Source organism: Phodopus roborovskii, unplaced genomic scaffold (assembly GCF_943737965.1).
Source record: "Phodopus roborovskii unplaced genomic scaffold, PHOROB, whole genome shotgun sequence".
Classification (NCBI taxonomy): Eukaryota; Metazoa; Chordata; class Mammalia; order Rodentia; family Cricetidae; genus Phodopus; species Phodopus roborovskii.
The window spans coordinates 4,146,846-4,174,192 of record NW_026125546.1 but is presented as its reverse complement, the minus strand read 5'-3'; the positions used below and the strand labels follow the sequence as shown (position 1 = coordinate 4,174,192).

The 27,347-nt window shown below is 38.9% G+C and overlaps 1 protein-coding gene across 9 annotated transcripts in view; it reads left to right on the top strand.

Moving 5' to 3' along the window:
* The window catches only part of Ppp1r9a (protein phosphatase 1 regulatory subunit 9A), a 248,459-nt gene that overhangs the window by 163,847 nt on the left and 57,265 nt on the right, over positions 1–27,347 (top strand). For 5 of the 9 annotated variants that reach the window (XM_051177142.1, XM_051177141.1, XM_051177140.1 and 2 more), the window contains exons 5-6: positions 7,475–7,610; positions 12,782–12,847. In XM_051177142.1, coding sequence (XP_051033099.1) covers positions 7,475–7,610; positions 12,782–12,847 — 202 coding nt within the window. The remainder of the gene's footprint in view (positions 1–7,474; positions 7,611–12,781; positions 12,848–27,347) is intronic. The other 4 variants (XM_051177144.1, XM_051177143.1, XM_051177149.1 and 1 more) reach the window with 1 other exon arrangement.

Genomic DNA, 27,347 nt, shown 5'->3' with positions numbered 1-27,347 from the left:
TTCTAGGGAAGATAGTCACACAAAATAAGATTGCCCGGAGCCAGGGATCACTTGTCCAATTGGCTGGATATATGGATGGATAGTTGATCAAACAGACAGAAGTAGATCAATATGATATCACAAGACATTTTGTTTATTGTTATATATCTAACCAAAGGAGAGCCCTGTAAATATGTAGACTATCTCAGAAGAACTGGTAGTGAGGGATAATACTCATTTTTTTTTCTATTTTGAAAAGTTAAAAGATTATGAAACCTTTTCCCCTAAAAGCCGAAAATATAAAGAAAGCATAACAATTGTAAAATATTTGAAAGAATTAATTCTGAGGGAAAATGATTAGATTCTATTTGAACTCCAGACGTAAATCTTAGTACACCAGGTAGAGTACATCGTTGTTACAGATTTTATTTCTGCACGAAGATATTTCTAACAATTACTGTTTGCTCACAGTGTCATTCACATTACATTTCAAATGTGTTTTGGAAAGTGCCAGCCACTTGTTATCACAGTCATGCATGTCCCTGTGCTTTCATCTTCAGGATATGGACTGAATTGCTTTTGAGATGGAGCTGTATATCATGTGCAGGTTAGGCTTTTATAGGGATTGAAGTTATACACAGTAGAAAGTAATTAACCTGAGCTTAAATTTTTTTTTAATTTTATTTAATTTTATGTAACAGTCCAATTAAATGAAAACAAACATTTATACACAATATTTGGGAATTTGGGCGTCGTTCTTTCCAAACTACTTCCTGCTGGTAAGGGGCGCTGTCTTGGGGGATTCGAAGAAGATTCAGATATCCTGGCTGTAGTCTGTAGGGCTGTTTTGTCCAGCTGTTTTGAATGTAGGTCAGCTTGTACTCTGTTTCAGGCGGTCTGGCATGATCAAACCACATTAGTCTGGAAGGAATCCACATCTTTTCATTTTCTGTAGAAACAAAAATAGAAATCCTTTCCCCCAGTAACTTGTCCTTCAACTTAAATTTTGGAGTCAAAGCATTTTTTTTTTAAGTTTAATATATTATTTTACATGTCGATCCCAGGTCCCTCTCCTTCCCTCCCTCCCTCCCTCCCTCCCCCCCAGTCCTCCCTCCATCCTTCCCTCCCTTTTTACCCTCTCTGCCCTCTCACATGCACTCTAAACACCCTCCCCTCCCATCCCCCCACCCCAATTCCATATGTAGGGGAATGCCATCCAGTTGGGGTCATGTAGATCTGACAGGTCATGTGAAGTAGGGACTAGGGCTTCTTTCCTGTCTCTAGATTAAGGCAGTTATCCCTCCAAGGGGGGATATGTTCGCAAAGTTCTTTTGTGCACCAGGGATACATCCTGGCTCCACTGTCTGAGGTCTCTTAGACTGCTCAGTCCTTCTGGCTGAGACCCATAATCAGGGGGGCCTGAGTCAGTCCCATGCTGGCTTCCCAGCTATCAGTCTAGTGGCCGTTCTGAGCTTAAATTTTTATCCTTTCTGAAAAAAGTTATAATATGCAGAGAAAAATGTAAATGAATGATGAGCACATATTTTTTATAGAGATGCACTGTGTACATGCAAATGCATGCCTGGGGCTCTCATTTCTTCATATGGAAACTTGTTTTCATTGAAAATCATGAAAGAGCAATAAATCTTGAAGTAATTTCAGTTGACTTAAGCATTTCTGTGATATTTCTTTGCATTTTAGCATAGGAGACAATTGAGAGTTTTCCTTTTTATCAGGGCCTTTGGTTTTGTGATTGTGTAAGACAGAGTGTCACATACATGGAGAATGGCAAAAGAGCTTCTGTGTTCACGAAAATGGTCGGTCACTGTAGACCATGCTCTTCCCTCAGAGAAGAGGAGAATGCAATATGGATTTTGCAACATGAGTGAACAAATACTTTACTTTGTTTTATTTGTCTGTTTTAATTCTTTGAGACTGGGTGTCACTGTGTAGCTCTGGTGGGCCTAGAACTTCTATGGAGACAAGGCTAGCTTTTAACTTGAAGCAGTCCTCAGCTTAGGGTCTGGAGTCACATACCCCCACCTCCAGCATGATAGAGGATATATGAGTAGGCAACAATTCGTTGCATATGGTAGACTGCATGCATAATCTAATCTCACATACTTATGAACTCAGTCAAACATAGAAACATGTAATTTAAGTGGTACATTTTTTTCACCAAGGTGGTTTTCTCATGATTCTCATAATAGCAGTTCTCTTTTGTGTGAACTATGTTTAATTCTTGGTCCCTCCCCTAGGCACATAAAGTTAGATACTGGTTTTCACATGAGGAAAGTGAGACACAGAGAGTAGATTTGTTTCCACGTGTGCATGTTTTCACTCTGGGTCATACTTAAAAGGATGGTGTTCTGTTACAAAAAATCCATACCATGCTTCATACTAGGCCACAGTCATTAAAGATGTGTGCAGCCACTGTCTTTTGCCGTGGCTCAGAAATGCTGCCTAGATGAATAGACAGGGATACTTTAGCATGGTTAGAAGTGAACCATTTTATGAGATCTGTTGTCTGTCTTACAGACAATTCCAAATCGTTTCCATTTTGCCAAAGTGTAAAATGATTCTTCAGCTAAACTAGCATTGGACAAATAGTGCATTATGTTAAATTATGTGAGCGAATTCAGAAAGCTCTGAGGTTAAGCAAAAGTGCCCTTATGATTTAAAATTTTGGTTTCTTAGGAAGTATTGGGTGGTCTTTAGCTCCTGTCAAAAGTTTGATTGTGTGTGACTCATTCATAGCAGCTTTATCATAAATAATTCTGGTTTTGGAAATAGTAGTGATTTTTTTTTAAAGATAGAAACATACCATGTTAGAGTTTTCAATTATATGTTGTAGTTACATAATTTATTACTGCAATATATATTATGTTATCATTTGGGATTTTGTTTTTATAATTTTCCATGTAAAATACCTCACAAGATTTTATCAAGGCTTTCATTTATCTTTATAATTAGCAACAGATTCAAGTGTTTGACAAGAAGACAAGTTCCAAATTTTTTTTTCTCTATAAAGTGTATTGAGCAAATCTTCACTTTCAGTAAATACTCTTATTCCTCAAGATCTGCCCATGTAATTTTCAAACGAAGGTAAAGAAGTTTTGACTGAAATGGTTAGCACAAATGAAGGAATGTTTCATCTAGGCGAGGAGCTATTGGCAGCTGGTAGCTACTGAGGAAAGGAAGGGAAAATGCATTTCCTTTAGCTACAAGACACTGAATGGGTTTTACAAGCCTATATGACCAATGCTAATTTGACTGAGTAGACATAGGGTTTGCATGCACGTGTGTGTACTATTTATTAAACAATAATTACAAACGAAGAGGTCATGAATTCAAGAGGAGTTTGGGTGTCAGGAGAGGAGTTGAAGAAGATAAATACAGTGTACTTTTATATCAAATTATTTACAAATTGATATTAAAAATGAACGGGCTAAAGGAATTTGAATTCTATTCTTTACTTTGAGCTTATGTAATGTTTTTCATTAGTATGTATTATGTTTATTACTCTGTCACTTTATAGTAAATTAGTGATAGTATCTTAAGCCCAACTATGTGGTCTGTTTAAAAACACATTAAAAAAAAATAAGTGCATGGTGGCACACACCTCTAATCTCAACACTGAGCAGGTAGATAGAGGCAGGGATGTTCTTTGTGAGTTTGAGGCCAGCCTTGTCCATATAATGACTTCCAAGCCAGTCAGAGCTGGGCAGTGGTACACCATGTCAACAACAAACAAACACATAAACAAACAACAACAACACATGAAAAGGGCTGGAGAGATGACTAAGATCTTAAGAACTGTAGCTGACTTTTTCATGGACCACCAACCTGCTCACAAATAAAAACACAGAGACTTACTATTAATTATGAATGCTCAGCCTTTGCTTAGGCTTGTCCCATTAGCTCTTTTAATTTAACTGTTTCTGTACATCTACATTTTGCCTAGGGGCTTTTTACCTTTCTTTCATTCTGTATGTTGAACTTTTCTGCTTACTCTTGTTTCTGGCTGGCTAGCCCTTTTCGTTCTCCTTCCAATGCCTAAATTTCTCCTCCTATTTACTCTCCCTGCCTGGGAGTTCCACCTATACCTCCTCCCTCAGTATTGATCAGCTTTTTATTAGACCAGTCAGGGGCCTGAGGCAGGCAAGGTAAAACAGCAACACATCCTTACATAATTAAGCAAATGCAACATATCTTTGCATAGTAAAATATTCCACAACAAAGAGTAATCGATGCTCCTTCAGAGGACTGGGGTTTAGTTTCCAGCATCCATATGATGATTTATAAGCATCCATAACCCCAGTTATACAGGATCTGATATTCTGACTTCTGTGGGCAACGGGCGCATACATGGTAAAGACATACATTCAGGAATAACATTCAAACACATAAAATAAACAAATCTTTTTTAAAAACACACATTAAAGGCCAGTCTTGGCTTGTCTAAAAAACAGTGTTCTAGTATATGAGGTTTTAAAATTTTTCTTTATATATGTGTAATGTGAGATACAATTTCTGATAAACGTGGATTTATCAAAACATAATGAATTCAAATATCAAGATTAATTTAATACACCAAAAACTTTATCCTATCATAGAGACTATAATATCTCTAGTTAAATCATCCTGTGTACCTTTTTGCCATTCAGAGCTCTTTAGGAAACAAAGCAAAGAATGCTGTCAAGCCATACTAACCCAATCACACAAACACAAAGAGAGAACAAAGAAGTCAAAATGTGTTTCCTAATGGTTCATACAGTCTTACGTAACGTATCTATAGAATACTCACAGAAATAGTGGTTGAGGTTAGCTAGATTGCAGAAGACAAAGCCAGTATTTATGATTCAATTGTATTTTAGCACTGCACTGTAAAATAAAAAAAAAATAGTATCACATTTACTTCAGAAAGCACAAATTATTTGGAGATAACACACCAAAAAAAAAAAAAAAAAAAAAAAAAAAAAAAAAGCTTAAGGTCTGTGAGCTTAGAAAGTAACCATTAAGTAAGGACAGACACGTTCATGGATCAGATAAGCTCATATTGTCAAGCTCATATGACTTTTCAGAGCTCTTCCAGATCCAACCCCAGTGTGCCTTTCTGGAGAAAGTAGCCAGCTGATTACAAACTCAAGAACTCCTCACCTAGTTTCAGGATTTACTAAATAATAGCCATGGGAGTGTTGTATTGGAAGAATTGTAGACACATCTTGGTGGAACAAACTGCAAAGTCCAAAAATCATCCCATAAACACAGAATCAACTGATTTGACACACTGTGGTCTAGTAATTCAGTGTTTGTAAAGAAAAGTCTTTAACAAATGGTGTTGAAATCACGGGCTATTTGGAAAGAAAAAAACTACACATTATGCCTGAATATTAAATTTAACTTTGAGAAGAAATTTTAAATTAAAGGAAAATTTAATTATAAAGTAAAGACAAAAATCTTAGGAATTAGAATTCATTGAAAGACATCACTTTGTGTGTGTGTGATTCAACAGTTTATTCATGAAAATTTTGTCAGTATGCCATCAGGAGGTCTGTGTTTTTTATTGTGTTGAGAAATAGATGACAAGAATACTTGACAACTTCATCACATAGTTAAGTCTGAATTAATTTCCTCCACATGATATGGTAGATGGTCATCTGTTAAAGCAGAAACTGATGCTTGTTTTAAAGAATCATAGATAAAATTTGACAAGCTGAGATGGGAAAGCATAAACTGGGAGAGCATAATAGATTAAATACATAAATACACACTTTGTGTATACATATCTGCAAGATACATAGACAAGGATATGTACCAAAACATGTTAAGAGTCATTTCATCTCAATCATAAAAATAAACATCTCAATTTTTGAAACAATATTTCATGAAAGAAGAGACCTGGATGATAAAGTGTGAATGCTTAGAGTCATTGTCCTGAGAGCACTGGCATCAGCAGATGCCCCCAGATGCTCCACAGACTGCCAGCACTGGGTGTTGGTGAGGATGTGCAGCAGGCATGGGTCTGGTGCATTTTGAGGAGTCTACAAAGTGGCACCCACTTCTTCAGAAGGCAACGAGGAAACTCTTTGAAAGGTTGCACATGCATTTGTCATCTGACTCAACTTCATTATTATCTGCTAAAGGGGAATGAAAAAAATCTATAATGGCTAACGTGCAAATATTTATAGTAACTCCAAGAATAATATCTAAAACCCATCTAAATTTTAGAACTATTAATAGAAGAATACACGGATCAAACAGTAAAAAATTCACTAGATACCACAGTTCATTTAAGTGAAACTCTAGAAGATTTATGTGGAACCGGAGTGAAGTGATTTTCTAGAAAGCAGTATGAGGAAATGCTTTGGTTTGACAGAAGTTCCCTATATTTTCATTGATATAGTGATCACGAGCCTATATGCTTGTCATTCTTATTGAACCAAACATTTAAAATAGATGTGTCTTACTGAATATAAATTATCTTTGACAAAGAAAATCTATATAATCCTTTTTATACTTGACTCCCAGAGGTCAGTGAGATAATGAACATTCCAGCTTAATTCTAAGCCAGGTCTTGTTTGAAACTTTGTGAAAGTGTTTTGGAAACATCTAAGAACAAGAATTTTGATCTTCAGTGTCCTTATACAGAAAATGATGATTTTTGGTTTAAGAGTGAATAAAACAACATCCTATAGTCAAGGGATATTTATCAGTTAAGTGTAGAAAAGACTAAGCATCACATTTAAAATAATGATGCTAATTGATATTTAAAAATCATATGCTGTAGACATATTATTTGCATTTTTGAAAAGTAGAATCCTATATTAGTGTGAAAGGATATAACATGTTAAATAAAACACATTATAGGGGCAAGGGTTAATCATCTCTCTCTGTCTTTCTCTCTCTCGCGCACACACACACACACACACACACACACACACACACATGCACGCAATGGCTTAATAATACCACCTTTTTTAATAATTAATCTTCTTAAAAGAAAATTGCAGCAAAACCATTCTATTTCTCTTCCTTGTTACCAAAGTCTTAGTAACTCTGCAAAACTCAGTGTCCCTCCATTAGACTCCCAATGTAGGGTCGACTGCAAAATGTTTTCCAAGCAGTTTTTTTATAATATTATGGGACATTATTGTAGAAATATTTTAAATCATCAGGTATAGGAGATAATGTCCTGGCTTCCATTTCTTAAATAATCAAAATGTGTAAAGTACTTCAGGAGAGATTACATCTGTTATAACTTGCCTATGTGTTTTCTTCATGGATGGTCCTTTATTTTTGCCCTTCTCTTTCTTTGCTTAGCTGTGTGTGTAAAGTTGCCTCCCTGGCTGAGTAAATCTATCATCTCTTAGCTGTATGGAGTATGTGGGTCATAGTACTTTTCAGTCTAAAAGACTCTGCTCTGGCTGGAGTATAGCCATTCTTCTCAGCTGGCTGGTTGTGATTGCAATACCCTCTTTTAATGTTTCCACAGGTTCATTATTGGGCGAGAAAAACCAGGACAAGTGAGCGAGGTTGCCCAGTTGATAAGCCAGACCCTGGAACAGGAGAGGCGCCAGAGGGAGCTGCTCGAGCGCCACTATGCCCAGTATGATGCTGATGATGATGAGGTAGGACCACAACTGTTTTTTTTTTCTGAGTGTCTTACCATGTTGCTTCTGTATCACAGGGTCTTTGCAGTTTCCTAAGGAGGATGTCATCTTCACTGAGCTGAAATTTGACCTCTTGGAAGAGAAATATCACTTGTACCTGATGGTCTCTTATGAATTGATTCATGGTGTCTGGAATGCTGGGGAAGCAGAACCGTCTTAACTTTTAGCATACTATTGAAAAGAAATTTATAGACACAAGCAGAACCCATATAAATAATGGCTGTCTGTACTGTTGGAATTAGATTGTTTTTCTTTCTGCTTTATATGTTTTCAATCATTTCCAAATGTTCTAAAATTATATGTAATACTCTTTTTCCCTTTGGAAGAAGAATCAGTAAAACATTTAAGTGAACGCGCACACATACACAAACATAGACAGAAAATCACTGGAGATGGCTGAGGTTTTCCAGAGGCTCCCCACTCCCCCCAGGAAGAGAAAGTTTTTTGGATGTGCTCACAGTGATCTGTGCTAACATAAGGCAGAGCAAAGCATTTCCACTAGTACATGTCCCATGGCGCAGGTACATATTGGAATGATCTTGCGTCCTGAGCTCTGTAGAAGATCAAGTAAATGACTCAACACTAACCCCCAAGTGAACACGGCTCTCCGGAACCCTTGTGTGCTGTAATGAGACACAGACGCTCAACTGTTTCTAATGTCAATGCCAAATGCACACTGATAGGCTGGGACAACACACTTTATTACAAACACATTCAAATGTGCATATGTTTCACATTGCCACGTCAAAAGATTCATCAACAATTTAGTTGTAGTATTTCATACTTCATAAACGTGTAAATGCTTAGATAAAATAAATATTCTTTATGTCAGCTGATACAGCACAGTGAGAGTTCATACCTTCAACTTCTGCCCATTTGAATGTATTATTTATCCAGACTGTATTTTTGCTTTCATCTAGGACACAGAAAGAGATTAATGAGTGAACATTCAGGTCTTGTTCACGTAAATTTTAATTTAGCATGTCTTAACCTGAATATATATTAAACTTTTATGTGTTTATGGTATAATGAGGATACATTCTCCATATCTTATATTAGAAAATTACTTATGAATTAACATTTTGTTTTGTTTAATTTTGTTTGTTTCTTGAGACAGGTTCTTCCTATGTAGGAGCTGGCTCCGGTTGTCTTTGAACTCATAGCAACCCTCTTCCCCTCAGCCTCCCTGCTTCTGGGATTACAAGTGTGAGCCACCATGCTTGGCACCAATTAACTTTTGACAGAAGAATAGTATAGTAGAGAGATTGTCCATGACTAAAATAGTCTCTTAGAATCATTTCCTCCATTTCATTTTGCATTGTGGAATATATTTGACAAGAAGTTTCTTTTTGTTCTGGAAAACTGAGTCTTAAAATACATTATCTAAGATTTCAAAACTAAACACAAGAGCTCCTCAAATATTTGGCCGAGTTTCCAATTCCCTACCCTAGTGTTTATGTTTTATTAGAGGCTATGGCTGCATTTTCTACAGGTTTAGATTTTTGCCTCTACTCTGACAAAAGGTTTGTAACTATTGGTTTAGGGACTATGTTGACATCAAGTAGCAGAGAAAGAAGAGGCTCAGCTAAGACTATGTGTCTCTGTGGTTGGCTGTAAAGTACAGAAGTCCAGCTACATCTCAGAACTCCTTCCAGTGACTAATGGCTCACCCCTAGAAAGGAACCATGAGCCCTACACCTGGGTGTGGGAACATGCAGATAATCCCAGCCTGGGAAAGCACTGGCAGGAGGCCTGAGGAGCTTGAGTTCAAGGTCTGCCTGATACGATGTTGATTTTGTTTTGTTGCCCTGTGTCTAACTAATGAGAATAGGTTTGCAAGTAAGAGAGGGTCACTGAGATAACCCAGTCATTTTAAACTTCCTCCAGTAAAAGTTTTATGTCTCATAATCATGTTTCTTCCAGTTCTTTGAGGAATTGATTGATCACATTTAAGCTTCTAAAGTCTTTCTGTCTCTCTCTGTGTCTCTGTCTCTGTCTCTCTCTCCCTATATCCATTTGCTCCCTGTGTGTTGAGGAGGCAGAGATGGGGAGGGGAGAAGAGAAAGAGGTAGGGAAAAAGAAAGGGGAGATGGAAAATGATTTTCCTCTAATTTCATAGTTTGAACAAATGAAAGAATCGCTGAACATTTATACTTAGGAGCATACATCATACCAATTTGTACATGGTGTGGATTTTATTTACTTATTTTGCTTGAGAAGAACAAGTAAAGTTAGTTCATTGCCAATTGAGCATGTGTTTTAGGGGGACGAGAGTGAGTAAACTGTGATCATAAACTTTCCTAGGAGTCAATCTCACTAAACCTTTAGGGTGCTGGAGAGAGATTCTTTTCCCCCTTACAAATCCAGTAACCAGGTATCTATCTGTTCAGCTAGTGGTTCGCAGATTTCAGGATGGTGCTCTCTGTCCGGCCCCGGAGCCTGAGAGCCACAGTGCTTTATGATGTTGTTGAGTGAAGCACACAGGACGCCCTTCATGGCTCTGCCTCTGTTAAGACACAGAATAACTGGGGACCAAAAGGAGTTAAGAGGATTCTTGTTTTGAGAGATGGTGTTTCTTGTCGTTCCTCAGGTCTGTGAGCCTGTCCTGTGTTTCTAATATGAGGGACACTGAACACTTGGATGCTCGCTTTACTGTAGGCAACAATGTTTAATTATCATCTACATAGTCTAAAGAGAAGATTAATTGATACAGAAATGTTTTAGAGAAAAGATTGAGTTGAATGTTTTCTGCCTTTTATGAGTTGTAACAGTCACACGCAGAAGCTCAGTACTGTGTTGTGCAAGTAACCTTGACGTCCTGGAAGTCAGGTTTTCTCTTCATGTTCTCTCCCAGTGCTCTCCTTTCTTAGGTGCTCCACCGTGCCTTCCCACAGCAGGCAAAAGCAGCCATTAGTTTTCTGTTCCCAGGAGAGGTGAAAGCTGTACAAACAATGAGCATTTACTCCATTGTTAGAACTTCCAATGTTGGCACTTGATTCCGATTTTTAATTAATGCTACCAAATATTAAGTTGGAGGATTGGAGTGTTATCTCCGTTTTCTGTTTACTGTCTTCCTCTGTTAATGAAAAGTAAAATGACCAAGATGTGAGGGAAATGAGAAGGACCAATATTGGATATCCAATGGATAGATGGGCCTTGAATAATTGATTTAATTTCATATATAATTGAGCACTTTATTGATTTCCGTATCTTTGTTAGGACAGGCCTGAATATGTTATAGTCAGGCACAGGGCCTTTTGCTTCTCTTGTAATTTGCAGAGTCTTTTTGTAATTTCAAATTTAGAAGCATTTTATTTGCTAATATCTCCTGTGACCTTGGCCTGGACACAACCAGGAAACCCTCTGATTACACAGAGCAACCAAGTTCAACTAGCTACTTCCCAAGCGAGGGCTGAGATGAGCGTTACCCACAGAAGGGTGGAGTGCTTCTGTTTTTGATCAAATTATGCAGGGTTCATTTTAACTTGGAGCACATCACGTTGACAGGTTGCTTGAATTGGCTGTACAGGAAACATCTGGATGTGAGAAATATTTCCTGTGGTTGTTAAAGGACACTGGCCCTTTGTGAAGGGAGAGATTTTCGTGTATTACTTACGCCTCTGTTCATCTGCTGTAACGCTTTAGGAAATTATAAGTCATGCTCTAATAGAATTTGAAATGTATAGATAATCCTCAAACTATTTAAATTTCTGCTGCTTCTGCTTTTCTCCAAATATTTAAACTAGAAGAGTTTCCAATAAGCAAACAGCCAATTCTGTTTGAATTTGCATTCCTGTTTCTGGGCACTCTGTTAACCATTCTAATTTGAAAAAGCACAAGTGGCCTTGTCTGGAAGCCAAAGAATAGGAGGGGATCCCCCAAAGAGCAGGAGATAAATCTGAAGGCTGAAAGGTTCACATACATGTACATTTGTGACAGCATATTTCTGGGTTTATGAGAACTGCATGCCTACTGGGATTTTTTGTTGGTGTCCTTCCTTCCTTCCTTCCTTCCTTCCTTCCTTCCTTCCTTCCTTCCTTCCTTCCTCTTTCCAAAAAAGTGAACTCCATGAAAAGTAAACATGGAGGATTCAATAAACCTCTCAGTTAAACACTGTGCCATGAAATTCTGAGTATATGGTAAAAATTTCAAGTAGAATTTGACACCGTTTGATCTCCCATTGTAATCCATAGCTGTCGATGTGGCTAGGTGATATGCTGCTATTTATTTTGAGGAATGTGTTTGTATTTTTTGCTATATTTCTACATAAGAACATCATGCAATTTCAAGTGTTGTGTGCTCAGCATGGAAACAGAACTAACTGCAGTTGAGTCTCTTTGGTTCAGAAAATAAATATGGTCACACTGAAGTTAAAAGAAGTCAATGTACAAGTATTTTTAACATGATGTGATAATTTTACTTTCTTAAAGATCCTTTGATAATGGAGTATTTATCACTGTGTAAAGGTGTTTATCACAAATGACATTTCAAATTCTTTTTAGACAACAGATTATAACATGATTAATCATCACCAGAAAGCAAAGCGTGGTCTTAAAATACACCTTATTCTTTTCCTTTATTCTTTGTTTTTGTTACTAGAAATTTATATCATAATAATATTGTGACACTTTGTCTCTTAGAATCTTTTCATGTATTGTATGCAATTTAAAGCAGCTACGAACAGGAATATTTGTTTTTATTCCTTCTGTTAACACATAACAATTGGAAGCAAAAGTATAATGGAAATTGGGGTTGCTTGAGTATTTAAAAAAAAAGGCTTACAAAAGTAATTTGTGTGTGTGTGTGTGTGTGTGTGTGTGTAGAGACCATTATGGGCTAACACTGAGTTTGACTCAGGATGTTTGCTGTTCCTGGTTGGAAACAGTTTGCTCTATATGAACAAGAGACAGAAATGGTTGCTGCTAGTCTTTGAATGCTGTGAATATAACAATACAGAAAGACGTAGTCCTGTATTTCTGATCTGGGGAACTGAGCATGGAGGTACAACAGGCTCCTCTTGGTACTGGACAGTGTGTGGTCCAGCCAACACTTGAACCTTGATGTTTTTCTGTCCTGCTGTCTTGGGGTTGGGAGGAAGCCTCCTTTAATTGTTTCTGTCAACATTTTAGAACACTGTGGCTGAATTGCAAGGAATGTCTGGCAACTGCAATAACAATAACAACCGTTTCCTTAAGGTTTGTTTTTTGGCAGAAAAATCTGCTTATCTGTACTCTCTTGCTCAGTGTGTGAAATTAAATATTCTACACGTCTTATTAACTTCCTATTCCCTGAAAAGTGTTTCTGGAGCTGTGTGTTTTGTGTAGTGAATAATAATCTGAAAATAATAGTTTGAAAAATATAACATTCATTTTATACACCTGTCTGTAAGTAAGTTGGACCTACTTCCTAATATTTAACCATGGGTGTATTTAACCCCTAACCCTTTAAATGTTTTGTGTTTCAAATGAAAGAGAAAACTTTACAAAGAAACTCAGTATAAGGGCTGTATAATATTTATATAATATAGTTTACATAGCAATTTATTTCCTACTTAAATCTGTGTGTTTTGTATGAAAAGAATCTAATGATACTAAGTTCTTAAGTTTTCACTATATGTTTGAATGAACATACAGGATAGACAAACCAAAAACAGTATTGAACCTTAAATAGTCATAACAATAGTGGCTCTCACAGCAGAATGATGTGTGGTTAAGATGTTCGTGAGCTGATAAGAAGGACCTGACTCATAACACAGAATTAAACTTAATAGTGGTTCAGAGGCTGCAATTTTGTTGGACCTCTAAAATTTTTAAACTATATAGTTTTGTTTCTAAACCTCAGATTTTTACTGATCATCATCATTGAAACACAGAATCATGAGATTCTTAGAAAATAGGCTTCTGAAGACTGTATCCACCCCTTCACGTCATACCTCACTATGAATTTCAATAATATTCTTTGTGTATTACGCTGATCACAGGTAGTGAAAAGTCAGGGCCACAGACAGTAAGAGTGAGGACAGAAACCTTTGCCTCAGCATAGTCATCTCATTTTCTTTGTGTGGTTTGTAAGAATTATAGTAGAAGTGTTTTAATTATATTTTTCCTATCCCTTTCTTTCTAGCTGCCACAGTATAATATTAGTCATTTCTGAGCTAGATCCAAAAACAACAGAAAGCCTACTTTGTCAAATCCTTCTAGCCAATAAATTTATCTGAAAGCATAGACTCTGTCTGCCTAGCAGCCTGTTTGAGTGATTCTGTATCACACTAAAAACCACAGAGCTTAGAGTCAAAAGAGGTGCCATGGGGACCACTATAAATGATATTCTCCAACTCTGAAAACATTTATTTCATAAACTGAATATAACTTTTACCAAAAGACTTCTAAAGTGCTGAACCACAGAAAGAAATGGACCCTTGTACCCGTCACAACAGCTTGCCTTCCAATGGGCTGTCAGTGTGCTATGCCTTTTGTCTACCTTGACTGGTATTCACTGTATAGACTCTTAGTTTACCTTGAATATCTAGTTCATCTTGTTTGCCTTTCAGGGCTCTATTTAGGTTTCATCAACTCACCAGGCCCTTTGCAGCTCTCTCAGGAGCCAAACTCAGCATCTTTTGTATTTAATGAGCCAAGAGTACCATGGATATCACTACACTTTGTAGCTCATAAATATCTCCCATTACTGTATTATCTCATCAAAAACAAGTATCCATGATTAGATGATTTCTACTTCTCACAGGAATGACCACGGCCATGGGAAAAGTAGACAAAAATCAAGAAATTGAATTGAATTGAATAATGTGAAAACAGTAAAGATAAAATTGAAGAATAACTTTAATTTGCATTTTCCTGATAGCTTAGGATGTTGTACACTTGGTATGGTGGCACAAGCCTTTAATCCCAACACTTGGGAGGCAGAGGTAGAGGCAGAGGCAGAGGTAGAGGCAGAGGCATGTGAATCTCTGAGCTCAAGGCCAGCCTGGTCTACAGGGTGAGCTCCAGGACAGCCAGGATTACACAGTAACCCTCTCTTGAAAAGCAAAGCAAAACAAAAACTTTCTTAGCTGTTGGGTATTTCTTCTTTTGAGAACTCTCTGTTCAGTTCCATAGCCCATTTTTTAAGTTGGATTGATTATTTTGTTAGTGTTTAGTTCTTCGTATATTGTAAATATTGATCCTCTATCAGATATTTCGCAAAGACTTTTGTCCCATTATGTAGGCGTCTCTTCAGTTAGTTAATATTAAAAAAGAACTACATAGAATGCAAGAATAGAATCAGTATCACATAGAACAAGGCTAGAGAGTGGATGGATATGGGGAAGATGCTGGTAGCACAGTCATATTCAGCCTTGACACACTGTGACTTAGAACTTTCACCAGCTTTTGCCCTATACCACAGCAGAACATGACTTCTTACTTCCGTGCTTGCAGTAGAAACACAATAGTCAAAATAAGCTAAGTAATGTTGAGATCTGTACTGCACAGATGGCCTCCATCTACTTTGAAATGTGTTAGCTTAGAAATAGCTTTCGGTCATAGCAGTGATTTTCATGAGCAACAAAGAGTGAATGGCCACCCGAGCAAGGACTTGTATGCAAGCCTCTACATGGCAGCTGTGTGCCTGCCTCCATAAGAGATCCAGTCCTTTGAAATTGGCATCAGTGCTACACCTCTGAATTCCTAATTGTAAAGAGAGTTAAATGGTTATTTTATACAGATAAGGTTAACATAAGAGAGGGATACATAGATCTTAAATGTATAACTTAATATTTTTATTATAGCACCATTTTTAAATCAACTTCATTGAGGGGCAATTTGAATATGATAAAATATACCCGTTTTTAATGCATTTAAGCTAAGAGTTCGCTAAGAACATATTACCACCCAAACACATTGTAGGACATTTCTATTGTCCCAAATGGTGACCTTTGCAGTCATTCTTTGCCAGAAGCACCATTCAGTCTGCTTGATCATACTACAGGTTAATCTGGGCAGCTCTAGAGTGACATTTGAATGAAATAAATCTAAAGTCCTTGTTTTTATCTGGCTTCTTTCTTTCATCTTACCATTACATTTATCCTTAACACCATGATTGTTATTGGTTTGCGTTATTGTGGACCAAATCCCATGCATACTCTGAATTAAATGGCTAGTTGGAAAACTACATCATACAGCTGGAATGCCATGTGCTACTATCGCTATGGATGGAAGTAAATCCACCCCATGGAAAATCACTGGTAAGCATAGCTTATTGCTAAGTAGCAAAGAAGGAAACATTTCATGTGAGACATTATCATCATAGCAGCTTAAATATGTGATGAGTTTTACAAGAAATACAACCACATCATTTCTTGGGTGTGTTAACTTCAATCAAAGCGGACAGTTTCAAAGTACCAAGCTAAAAGGGAAACAAAATGCCATGTGTAACAAAGAGCAGTAGGGGGAGGAGAGCAAGGAAGGTGAGGGAAGGAGTGTGGATCTTACGGCGAAATAGGGAGAAAGAAGAAAGGAAAGAAAGATGAGGTAAATAATTTCCAAGCGGACCAAATTCTGCAGAGGTTCTGGTCGAAGACATAGGAATACTAGTCATATAACTTCAATGTTATACCTTGAGAGTATGAGATGAAGGAACTAATTAGTTTTAACCTTGGTCACAAAACCTAATGGTGAGAATGAAACCTAAAATTAAATTAAAATTATGTAAAAGCCACTTAAGAAAAATGACATCAAACTATATCTGGCAATATTTATCAAAGGTCGCAATCATGATTAGGAGTAACTGGGAGTGCCGTGTAGTTTGTTTCAGAATTGAGCTCATTTTAATACCCAACAGTGTGCTAGAAAGCAAGAAGAGGTGAAACAAATTGGGAAAGAAGAAATAAAACTACTACAGTTCCCAGATAATAAGACTGTCTATTTAGAAAACATGAGTAGTACCCATTATTCAACATAATACAAGGTTTTTAGAAAGTTTTCTGAATACTTGGTATTAAAATATAACATATATTTGAAGGTCTACAAATAAAGAACAACTTGTAAGTTTTAAAAATACGTTTCTAGATGTCAAGAAATAAAGGGTATGGAAGACCCTGAAGGGACAATACATTTTTATTGAAATGTGTTAAATTGAGTATATATAAGGCAAAGAAATTTCATCCATAGACCGAAAGCCTCAGAGCTACACTGAGTTAGTGTTCTTCAAGTTGATGAGCACATGCACTCTAGTTCTGGTGAAAATCTAAGGGCGTTTTCAATGGCTTTGGTAAGCAGGCCAAGGAGGAATCTTGGTACAGGAAGTGACATAGGTACTCTGTAGTAGCTGGAAAAAATGATTGACAAAAGCAAAAAGTGATGCTGAATTCCCATCTCTATCCATACATTCCATTGCAGATGGACTGGCCAATCAAATATGAGAAGCAGAACCCAAGAGAAGGAGACAAAGAACAGTGTTGATATGTCTTTAGTTTGAAAAAGAAAGTTCCATAGAAGAGCAGATTGAGAAGAGGGCAACATGTATCAAACAAATACTTTAAAGAAAGTGAACCATTAAGCCAAAAAGTAAAATAAAGTATTGAAAGTAGTAATGGACTCGATAGTAAAAGACCACCCGTGGGTCCCTGGCTTGAGCAGATATGTCACGAAAGAGGCCTTGGTACTGATGATAAACAACTCTGTTGCTGACAGCCAGAAAGTGGACATGGAAATCCAAAGTGAATACCATTTGAGACCTGCGGAACCAATTTACGTTGGATATTTTAAATTCGAGGAAGATGAGAGGTGCACACAATGTATTTATTGGCTCAGAAAAACATTTTGTTACTGTCAAACAAAATTTATCCAAACATTCTATCTTTTGTTAAACATCTTAGTAAAGTAAAAAATGTCATAGCTTACAAAAGATAGTCTTGTAACAGGAAAATAGAAGACATCTGACATCTCTGTCATCATGAGCATGCATAAATATGCTGATATAGTCACATGGGTCAGCAGTATGTGAGCGCTGTGTCAGCAGCTGACAACTGCTGTAGTATGAATTGTCCTACTGTGCACAAGGCACAGAACGATTCTGCCAAAATAGTGATATGCTGCTTAAACAAATGTGTAGTAAAACTAAAAGCAAGCAGTGGCAAGAATGATAAAATTTCTGCACTGGGGATGGTAACTGACAAGGAATCAAGGATACTCACCCACAGGAGTGTAGTGTACATGTTCTGGCCCTAATGCTGTGAATTTTATTTCCTATATTGTCAACTTGGTACTTAGAAAAGGAAATCTACCGTATTTAATATCTATTTAACAATTATGTGAATATAAAATGAATGTAACATAGTTCTTAGTATTTGAGGACATAAAAATAGCTCAAAACCATTATTTTTAATATAAAACCCTTATGGTACTCCTTTATTGTTATTATTTGGTTTATGTTAAAGACAGGCCTCACTCTGTAGCCTAGGCTTACCTGGAACCCGCTATGTAGATCAAGCTGGCCTTGAACTAAGGGAAGTCTCCCTATTCAACATTGCAGGTGATAGATTCTAGGTATAAATTCCCATGCCCAACAGTATTGGCACTTCTTGCAGTATACAATATCCTTGGCCATCTTTGGATCTATTAACTCGTGTGTGGTTGGGGTGGGGGAGAGATCTGTGGGGAGTATGGGAACTTACTAGATGCTATCAGATCCTGGCTTATACTTCTTAAAGCTTCCAGGAATGCTGAGGTTAACACCTCTGTATCCTTGTGTAGCAGGCACTTGGCAAGAAGGAACTGCTTCCAGAAAGCATACATATTCATGTGAGGAACAGACTGGAATTCCCTCTAGGAGAGCAGAAAATTGAGGTTCTGTTTGTCATTAGTATGTATGTACGTTATATATAAAAATTGCATTGATGGCACTGATGTTTTTATACTTTGTGCCACTGTAATTCTTTTGTGATTGATAGTCTGCTATAATTTTACAATTGTATAAATCAACTTTAATAGAAACTATAATGTAAACACATATTATCTGAGTTTCGATTCATTGTATTACAGAATTGTTAAAGCAACAGTAACATGTACCCCTCTTGTTACCAGCTGTCCAGTTCTGCAGATTAAAAATTCAAGACAACACAAATCTCTCAGCTTCCCACAGTTGTACTGGCATCAGAATAAATACCTCATTGTTTCCTGGGCAAGTAAAATGAAACCCAAGGAAGGCTGCCAGTTCGAAATTGCAGTGTGACATTTGAATTATAGAGGTCCACTTTGGCTGTTGACTAGTTACTGCAAGATCTTGGTGGGAAAACAAAAGATCATGGGTTGCCCCTTGGTGTCGTAGATATTTATCAGAAATGTAAAGACAAATGACATTCACCTATTTCCAAGTAGGGAACACTTATTAAAAGGAATTAAGAAGATTGAGTCATGGACCATATGTTTTTGTCTCACAAGAAGCTTGCTATGTCATTGTGAAAGCTATATATAAACATTGTACAGAATTCAAATTGTTTTCAGGGCAGCCCGTAAGAAGTCCAATGGCCATACTATAAGAGAGCCTTTACAATGAGGATTTCTAGGATGGAAGTGTGAGTTTCAGGCTTCTGGTCTTCCTTTTTATTTCCAGTTGATTTTGTTGTCTGTTTTCTGTTACAGAAGAAACTGTGACAATGTAAGGGCTGTTAAAGAAGCAAAGTCCATCAGCCTGTAGACCAGAGATGCAGGATGTGATGATGGTTAATCCTTGTGAAAGGAGAAGTGTTTGGAATTTCTTAATCACCTGAGCTTCTACCAGTTTTTTTTCCCCCATTAAATTGAACAATATTATTTTGGTCCTGACAAAAAAAATCAACTGAATTTCTCAATTTTTTTTCTTTAAGTCAGGAAATAATTCTCTGAACTCTCTTGAAATTTTATGGCATTTCTTTGGCTGCTTTTGTATTGTCTCTTCAGTTGTTGGCCAAGGAATGTGCAAGAATGATAGCCTTTCCCTCTGAGCAAGGGCAGCCATGCTTACTGCTCTGTGTAAAAAGATTCACATTGGTGTATTCAGAGCTCACCTGCCTCCATCCCTAGTTCTACACAAGCCATGTGGTTCCTCTTCTGTTGCCTTTAGGAAGTCAAGAACTGTGCAGTCAGCACAAAGTCAACTCATACAGACACACATCCTAGCTTAGAGGAAAGTTCTGATCCCAGTGTGACAACATTTACAGAAACACAGACCTGTATGAGCATTGGAGGAATTTCAATGATTGTGGTTTGACTCCTCTGGAATCTTGAGACCTCCTGTCCACAGGGCAGATGATAAGGCAGGGCATATAATGATCAGTAGGAAAAAGTAGCATCATTTGGTTGTCAGTTGAACCTGTTTCTACTGCAGTCTCTTGGTCTACCACACCAGCCAAACATCTTTCTATGGATATTGGCTGTTAGAAGGGAATGTTGGGCCTGGCATAGTAGTGCAAGCCTTTAATTCCAGCACATGGGAGCAGAGGGAGGAGGAACTCTGTGAGTTCAAGGCCAGTGTGGTCTACAAAGCAAGTTCCAGGACAGCTAAGGCTACACAGAGGAAACCCTGTCTTGAAAAAAATAAGTGGGAGTGAGAAGGATGTTGGCCCTGTTGGGGAGATTTCTCTAAGACAGGCAAATTCCCATGGAAACCCAGAGGTAGATCTTTGGACCCCAGCTGCCTTCTGTGGTGTCTCTAGTGATGAAAGTAACTCAGTGGAGAAGGAAAAGCTCTCAGCCTCCTCACGCTTGTCAGCAGCCCACTCCCCAAGTCAAAACAAGATTTAAAGAAATGTTATCACAGTGTGGAGTATCGGGTTCCCCAGATACTGGTTCATTCCAGTTCCTATTCAGAAGTCAGGGTTAGGACTGCTGAAGCAAAGCCCTAGCTGGACAGATGATGTCAGCAACTGTAGGCTGCCTTTGAAAGTGTGTTGGGTGATTGGTGAGAAATAGCATTAGGTGAAGCCATACTAAGCACCAAGCATGGTGCCTCGTGAATGACATGGGGTTGCTCTCTGCTTCCATAACCCTGATAGCTCCTCTCCTTCATCTTGGCCTCAACTGCTTTAAGATGACTACTAGTGAGGTCATCTGCCCTTCTACATGAGCCATGGATGGCTTTGTTGGGGACTTTTGAGGAGAGAGATATTTAAACTTCCGAGTTCTGTGGATACTGACTCAAAACTCAGTCTCTCCTGGTCCCACAGTGAGAAGAATCACTTGAAGGAGATCCTTTTTTTGTAAGTTTTATATGTTTAGGGAAAGACTTGTTAAGTCATATAGCATCAGGTGGCTGACGAGACTCCTTCCAAAATACGGTTTATATGTACTCTGTGTGCAGTTATTCACACAATGGAGCCATTTAATTAGATGGTATCCCTGGTGCCTCCTTGGTCCTGGAGGCCTTTCTTATTAGCTCCTCCAAGCCAGCTAGGGTTGTTGTGGACAGTGAAGGTGTTTTAGTCTCTAGACTGCATGTGTTGAAGCTCTGTCTATCCATTTACTGATATACCCGAGTCTACTTGGATTATTGACTTAGGACAAATGGAAATGTCAGTGCATCAGGTTTCTAAGATGAATTCTGAAAGTTTGTCAGATTTCTTTATCTGGGAGCCTATGGGGTATATTTGGTGTCAGGACGGTAGGTAGGACTATTCTGTGACTCAGAGTCCTGTTCACAGTAGGCTGTTTTGTTGGATTTTGTGGATTCCCTCCTTGTTTCTCTTGGTCACGTTGATCTGTGGAGCCACAGTGTGTCCTTCTCATGGGAGAATCTCCCACCTGTCATAAACTATATAGAAATGGGGGGGGGCTGCTGAGAAACAGCTTCTATAAAGACCCCTTCTCCACTAACCCTGTGAGCAAAGGCACAGGTGCCCTTTGTTTCAGACTAGCTTTCCAGTAAAATCATACAGCCTGAGAATGAATAGAAATGGTGCCTCTTCTAGGGTAGTGGCAGCCTTGCTTACCCATCAGGGTTTAAAATTGGGGTTTCCTAAGTCAGAACCCCAATAATCTATCAGGTCCAGTGTTTGAACTTGGGTTTGGCAGCCATCTCTTAATTCTAGACTTAATTGTGAGCTGTTAAAGCCATCACAACTTGCTTCCTTCCTGTTTAATAGGACTTTCACTCTGTTTCCCATTTTCCTGTGAGGGGAGAAGATAGGCAGGCAGGCAGGCAGCACCTCTGATGCCCTGGAAATCCCCTGCTGCCATGGCCCTGTTTACTAGACATTTCCTATGTCCCATTAAGAAGCTGATGTTGTTTCTGAACATTCTGCCATGTTAACAGCCCCGTCTTCCAGGTTTCCTCTAATGATCTGTCCAGGGCAATTTAGACTAATTCTTTCTCTAGACTCTGTCTAGCCTTTACCCACTGCTCATTTCCAAAGTCACATCCCTATTATTTTCCCTGACTTGTTATGGCAGCCTCCCTTCCTGTGTGCACCCCTTCCTCCTAAAACATTACGGACCACCAAAACATAGCAACTTAAAATGAGAGCTGTTTCTCCAATACACTGTAAGCCAGTTCATCTGGATCTTTCTAAGCCCACATCTGTCCCAAGGCCATAAGTAAGGTGTCAGCCAGAGCTGTGGTCATCTAAGTGCTCATCTGGGAGAGAGTCTGCATCCAAACTCACTCACAGCTGTTGACAGGATGCAGAAGAACCATTTCCATTCTCCCTCATGTGACTGTTGGCAGAGCCCTGTTTCCTGCTGGCCATCAGCCAGACATCTCCATACCTCGTAATGTGGCCTCTTCCTGCTCACAACATGGATTCCTGCTTCCCACTGCTGAGGGCTCAGAGAAAGCAAAGGACAAAAGAGGCAGAAGTCACACTTCCTGTAACTAACTTAGTTACTTCCCGTGTATTTAGCTTCAACTGAATTACTAGGTTCCGTCCATACTAAAGAGGAAGGATTATAGTAGGAGCACAGGACGCAGGGTCACTGGGGGTCATTTTACCACTGAGACACCATTGCGGGAAATCGTGGCCCTGGTTTGGAGTATACCTTCTATTTCTGGTATATAAAAACTAAACAAAACATTAAAATCAATGCTAGTTAATGAACTAAGAAAATTCATTAAAAATATTTAAGAAAGGAAACGTGGTTTTGAGTAGATGGAAGGGATTTTATTTGTAGAACTTTAGTTAATGTTGCTAGAATAGTAATTTGTCAGCAGTGTGATAAGTACAGTGAATGGAGCTCTTGAGTACTGGGGACCCAGGACTAGATGAGAATCTAGTATTGATTTTAAATGTCTCTTTGAGGCTGGTTCATCAACTGAGAGTTCTTCCTGCTTTTGCAGAGGATCCAGGCCCAGTTCTCAGCACCCACATGGGTAGCTCATGACCACTTAGAACTCCAAGGGAGCAGCCTTTAGCTTTCAAGGGCGTCAACAGTCATGTGCACATAACCCCCCCCCCACACACACACACACACTCTTTAAAATAATAAAACTAGAGCTTTAAAATGTTTCCCTCCATGGAGACTAGGTAGTTAGAATGATAAAAAACCAAGCAGCATTCTTAGATCAAAAGATTGAGACACCATAAACATGTAAACAAATACATGTACACATCTGCATGTCCCCTGTAGTGAGATATCCACCCCGCCCACATCTGTTGCACTGAGCACGCCCATCGGGCATGGTCACAGGTGGGGATGTGATGGGGGAAGGCTAGATCTAGGGTGCTGGACCCCAACTCACTCTCTCTTGGTTCTGGTCAGGTCACTGAGAGCAGCCTGGGTGTGGCTCCTTGGAGTGGGAACTTGTGGGTCATCAGTTTCTCGTGTAAGTGACTTCTCCCAAAATAAAATATAATAACCCATATTATTAAACCTGGTCCCTTGTATCTTAATCTGTGCATCATTATCTGGCGTCAGGAGTATGGACATGGTCAGTACAATAGGTGCAGGCACGGTGGATATTTCACTGCAGTACCTGAACGCATAGACATGTCCAGGCTCTCTGTCTCCTGTGTGTGTGACTATGCACCAGCTTGCATCTCTAGCCACTATGGAGACTGTTTTTATAGGTGGTCCCTTAACTTTGGGCTTTCAGAACAGTGAGCTGAAACAAACCTCTCTACAAAGTCAATACAAGAAAGAGAGAGGAAGAAAGGAAGGAAAGAAGGAAGGAAGGAAGGTAGGAAGGAAGGAAAAAGATACCTGATACATTTTGAATGACTGAGGTCATTGCATGTATGCATTTCCTCGAATCCTCTTAATATCCTACGACATTGAAATCTTTAAACTATTCTCTGGGAAAGTAGACCAGGAAAGGTGCAAGCTGAGGTCCTTCTGGAGACCTGTTCTCTCTAGTCCCAGTGTGGCCTGTTTTTGATGCACTTCTCTGTGGTTGTCCTGGAGAAATGAGAAGGGGAAATGATCCCAGTGAGATCTCACTGTCTCTAAGCGTATTCTTGGCAATGGTGTAACTTTGAATGTGTCGCTGTTGTATAGTCTCACAACAGTCTCTGAAGAAAGTGCTTCCCAGCTCTGCAAATACTGTTCAGAGTCCTAAGTGGTCCAGCGTTACAAAACCAGGCCACACAGAAGCCACTGGCCCAGCGTGGGAAAGTTGATGCCTTTGTGAGGGATTTTTATATTCCGAAGCGTGCATGTGCTTTTTGCTAAAATCCTAATGGGCAGAGAATTGTGAGCATCAGTGTCTCATCTGAGGTCTTCACAGAGAAAGTTCTCTTCTATTTTCTCTGAAAAGTGAGTTTTAGTATATATATATATATATATATATATATATATATATATATATATATTTTCAAATGCAGTAAACAAATTCCCACAAACTGCATAATTCAGGCTATTTTTATGATTAGCACCATTTAGTGTCCCAGAATTCACCAGAGTAAACATTGCTACAGTAAAAATTACTGCAAATGGTTGAAACTAACAACAAGAGAAAATCCCCAGTAGGGCCGTTTAGACCTCAGCTGCAGCTGCGCTTAACTGTATTTCATACTGGAAAGCTGAGATTAACAGGAAAATCAGGCTCTGCCATGGTGTGCAGATGTGGCCACAACTGTCTTAGTTTATTCAGCAAACATTTGCTCAGGGCATACTGGATGCCAAACAGTCCACTGGCTACTGTGATTATAGGGATAAATTGTACCTGGCACAGTTGAGGACCTCACAGTTGATGGGAAAAGGCAGATGTGACAGAGAGTGTTCCGAGAGATGAAGGTGTGCACTGGGGCATAGGCAAGGGGAGGGAAGTCCTACTGGCCACAGCTTCACGGGCTATTCTGATGTGAGTAGATATGCATCGTGGACCATGATGACAGGTGGAGAGGGTGTAAGAGAGACGTGCTGAGGCACAGGACTTTTGCGCTTGATGTGAACTGGTCCCGGCTGCTACATGAGAAAAGGAGCCAATTAGAAAAGGAATGGCATCTGTTAGAACACCGACAAAAGATGCATGTATGGAGACCTGAGGAATCATACTCGCAGGACAGACACTTGGTGTTCATCTGGGTACCAGACAGAAGTCCCATGAGACTTCATGCAGAGTGTCACCACTGGTGCCTTTCTGATAAATGCTTTTCAGTCCCCCACATAATTTAGCAGTGACAACCTCATCCTGGTAAGGGACTGTTTTGCATTGTTTGGTTTTTGTTTGCCTTGTTTTTCACTTGACAGAGAAAGCAATCAATTTTTTTTTTTTTTTTTTTTGGTCTAGAAGATCCCTTGCAAAATCTCAAGGCCAGCATTTGAACCCAGATCGAAGTGATCTCACAACTAATACTCTTTTATTGATCCGCACTTCACCACCTTCTTAGATTTGATAGTTTATGTTCCTTCAGTAAAACATAGGCTGATGCCTACATCTCTCATGTGTGCTTCAGGCTCTGGTGTGTCCCAATGCTTTTGCTCCTACTAGTCAGAAGTTGTTTGCCAAGAGGTGCACCCTGACAGGCTGTTCTTTATCACCACTCTCATTGAATAAAATGTTCATGTCCCAAAGCATTCGTGTCTTGAGGAAGTGTGAGAAACAGTGATGGGAGAGTATTTTAGGAAGACTGAGGCAAGAGACCCAGAAACTTAGGTGAGGGAACATGTAAAGGGTAACACAATAAAAACCTAGAGGGATTTTACATCTTTCTTCCCTTGCATAAGTAATTTTCATTCTCTTTAAGGACACTAAAATAATTTTTAGTGATTATATATTCTGGCTGTGGTTTTTGTAAGAAAAGAATCATGAAACACCAGTCAGCAGGCCCCTAAACCCAGGCGAAGACTTGTCACTGTACTGAACATGTCTAAGACTTAAGAGAAAATAAATGATGAGTTAGATTTTCAGTGATCCCTCTTCTATAATCTCCCACTGCTGCTCCTATGTCCTTCCAAAGGGGCCTCCTCCTTTTTTCTTTTTCTCATGTGTGTGTGTGTGTGTGTGTGCGTGCGTGTGTGTGCATGCGTGCGTGCGTGTGTGTGCGTGTGTGTGTGCGTGCGTGTGTGTGCATGCGTGCGTGCGTGTGTGTGCGTGTGTGTGTGTGTGCGTGCGTGCGTGCGTGCGTGCGTGCGTGTGTGTGTGTGTGTGTGTGTGTGTGTGTGTGTGTGTGTGTTTGCTCAGGATGAGCACACTATGGGAAAAACAAAGACCGGAACTCTGGGTCCCAGCAGACACACATGCAAGACTTCCAAATGAATTGACTGGTAATCAAGGCTGTGGATGTGGATCTATCTCAACACAGCAGGCTCATACAAAACCTTTGCATCTGAGGCAATGTTAAAGAAGTATAGTTTCGATGTTTTCTCCCTACGGAGTTTTTGTTTCTGTAGCACAGTGATGGCATAGCACAGAAAAAAGTGTGGGTTCCAGGGATTTTGTTAGATCATAGTTTCAACAACTTAACTAATGGCCCTTGGATGAAATCTGTGTGTCGTTTCCCCACGATAAGATCCTGTATTCAAACCCATATCATTAGCTATTGAGTGCATATTGCTGGGCAAACATGAAGTTTCTAAAGTAGGATTCTTTAATTCCCTGCGTTTTAATGGGACCATTAAAAAGAAAGCGTATTAATGAACAAGGTAAACAACACAGAAAGGGATGCACACTATTTGTCAGTTTTTACCCTGAGAACTGTCCTTGCCACATCTGAAACAGATTACACAGTGAGATGGAGAATGCCAAGAATCCTGTTGTTTTAAAGATTTTAAATTTGGCCAGCAGGAAGGAAGCTGGCTACCAGGGAGAGATAGGTGGTGGCTACGAGTTTTTATGGAGCTTTTTTTTTATGGGAGATGGCATTGTATGACATTGTATATCTTTCTCTGCAAATAGCAGATTTGACCTCACGTTTAGGTTTACAACATGTTGGTAATCTTTTGTTCCGTATCATTTATTTTATTTATTTATGGGTAACCATAAAAATAATTAAGATTTTCAATAAAGATAAAGGAGTCAGGAAAGTGTATCATTCTTCAGCTACTAAACATAGCTTTCTCCGTCCAGATGTTTATGGTACTCTGAAGCAGCTGCATCCTTTATTCAAAGCTCAGTAGGAATTGCAATGATTGGTGATAGAGAATGATTTCACAGAAGTTTGCAAGGCCCACATTCTTCAGGCTGAAAACAAATAAGGCAGTAAAGGGGACTCAAGACAGTGGAAGACATGCTTTGTCTTCAGGATGCTTCTGACCTAGTTGGAAGGAAAAGTACTAGTAAATGGAA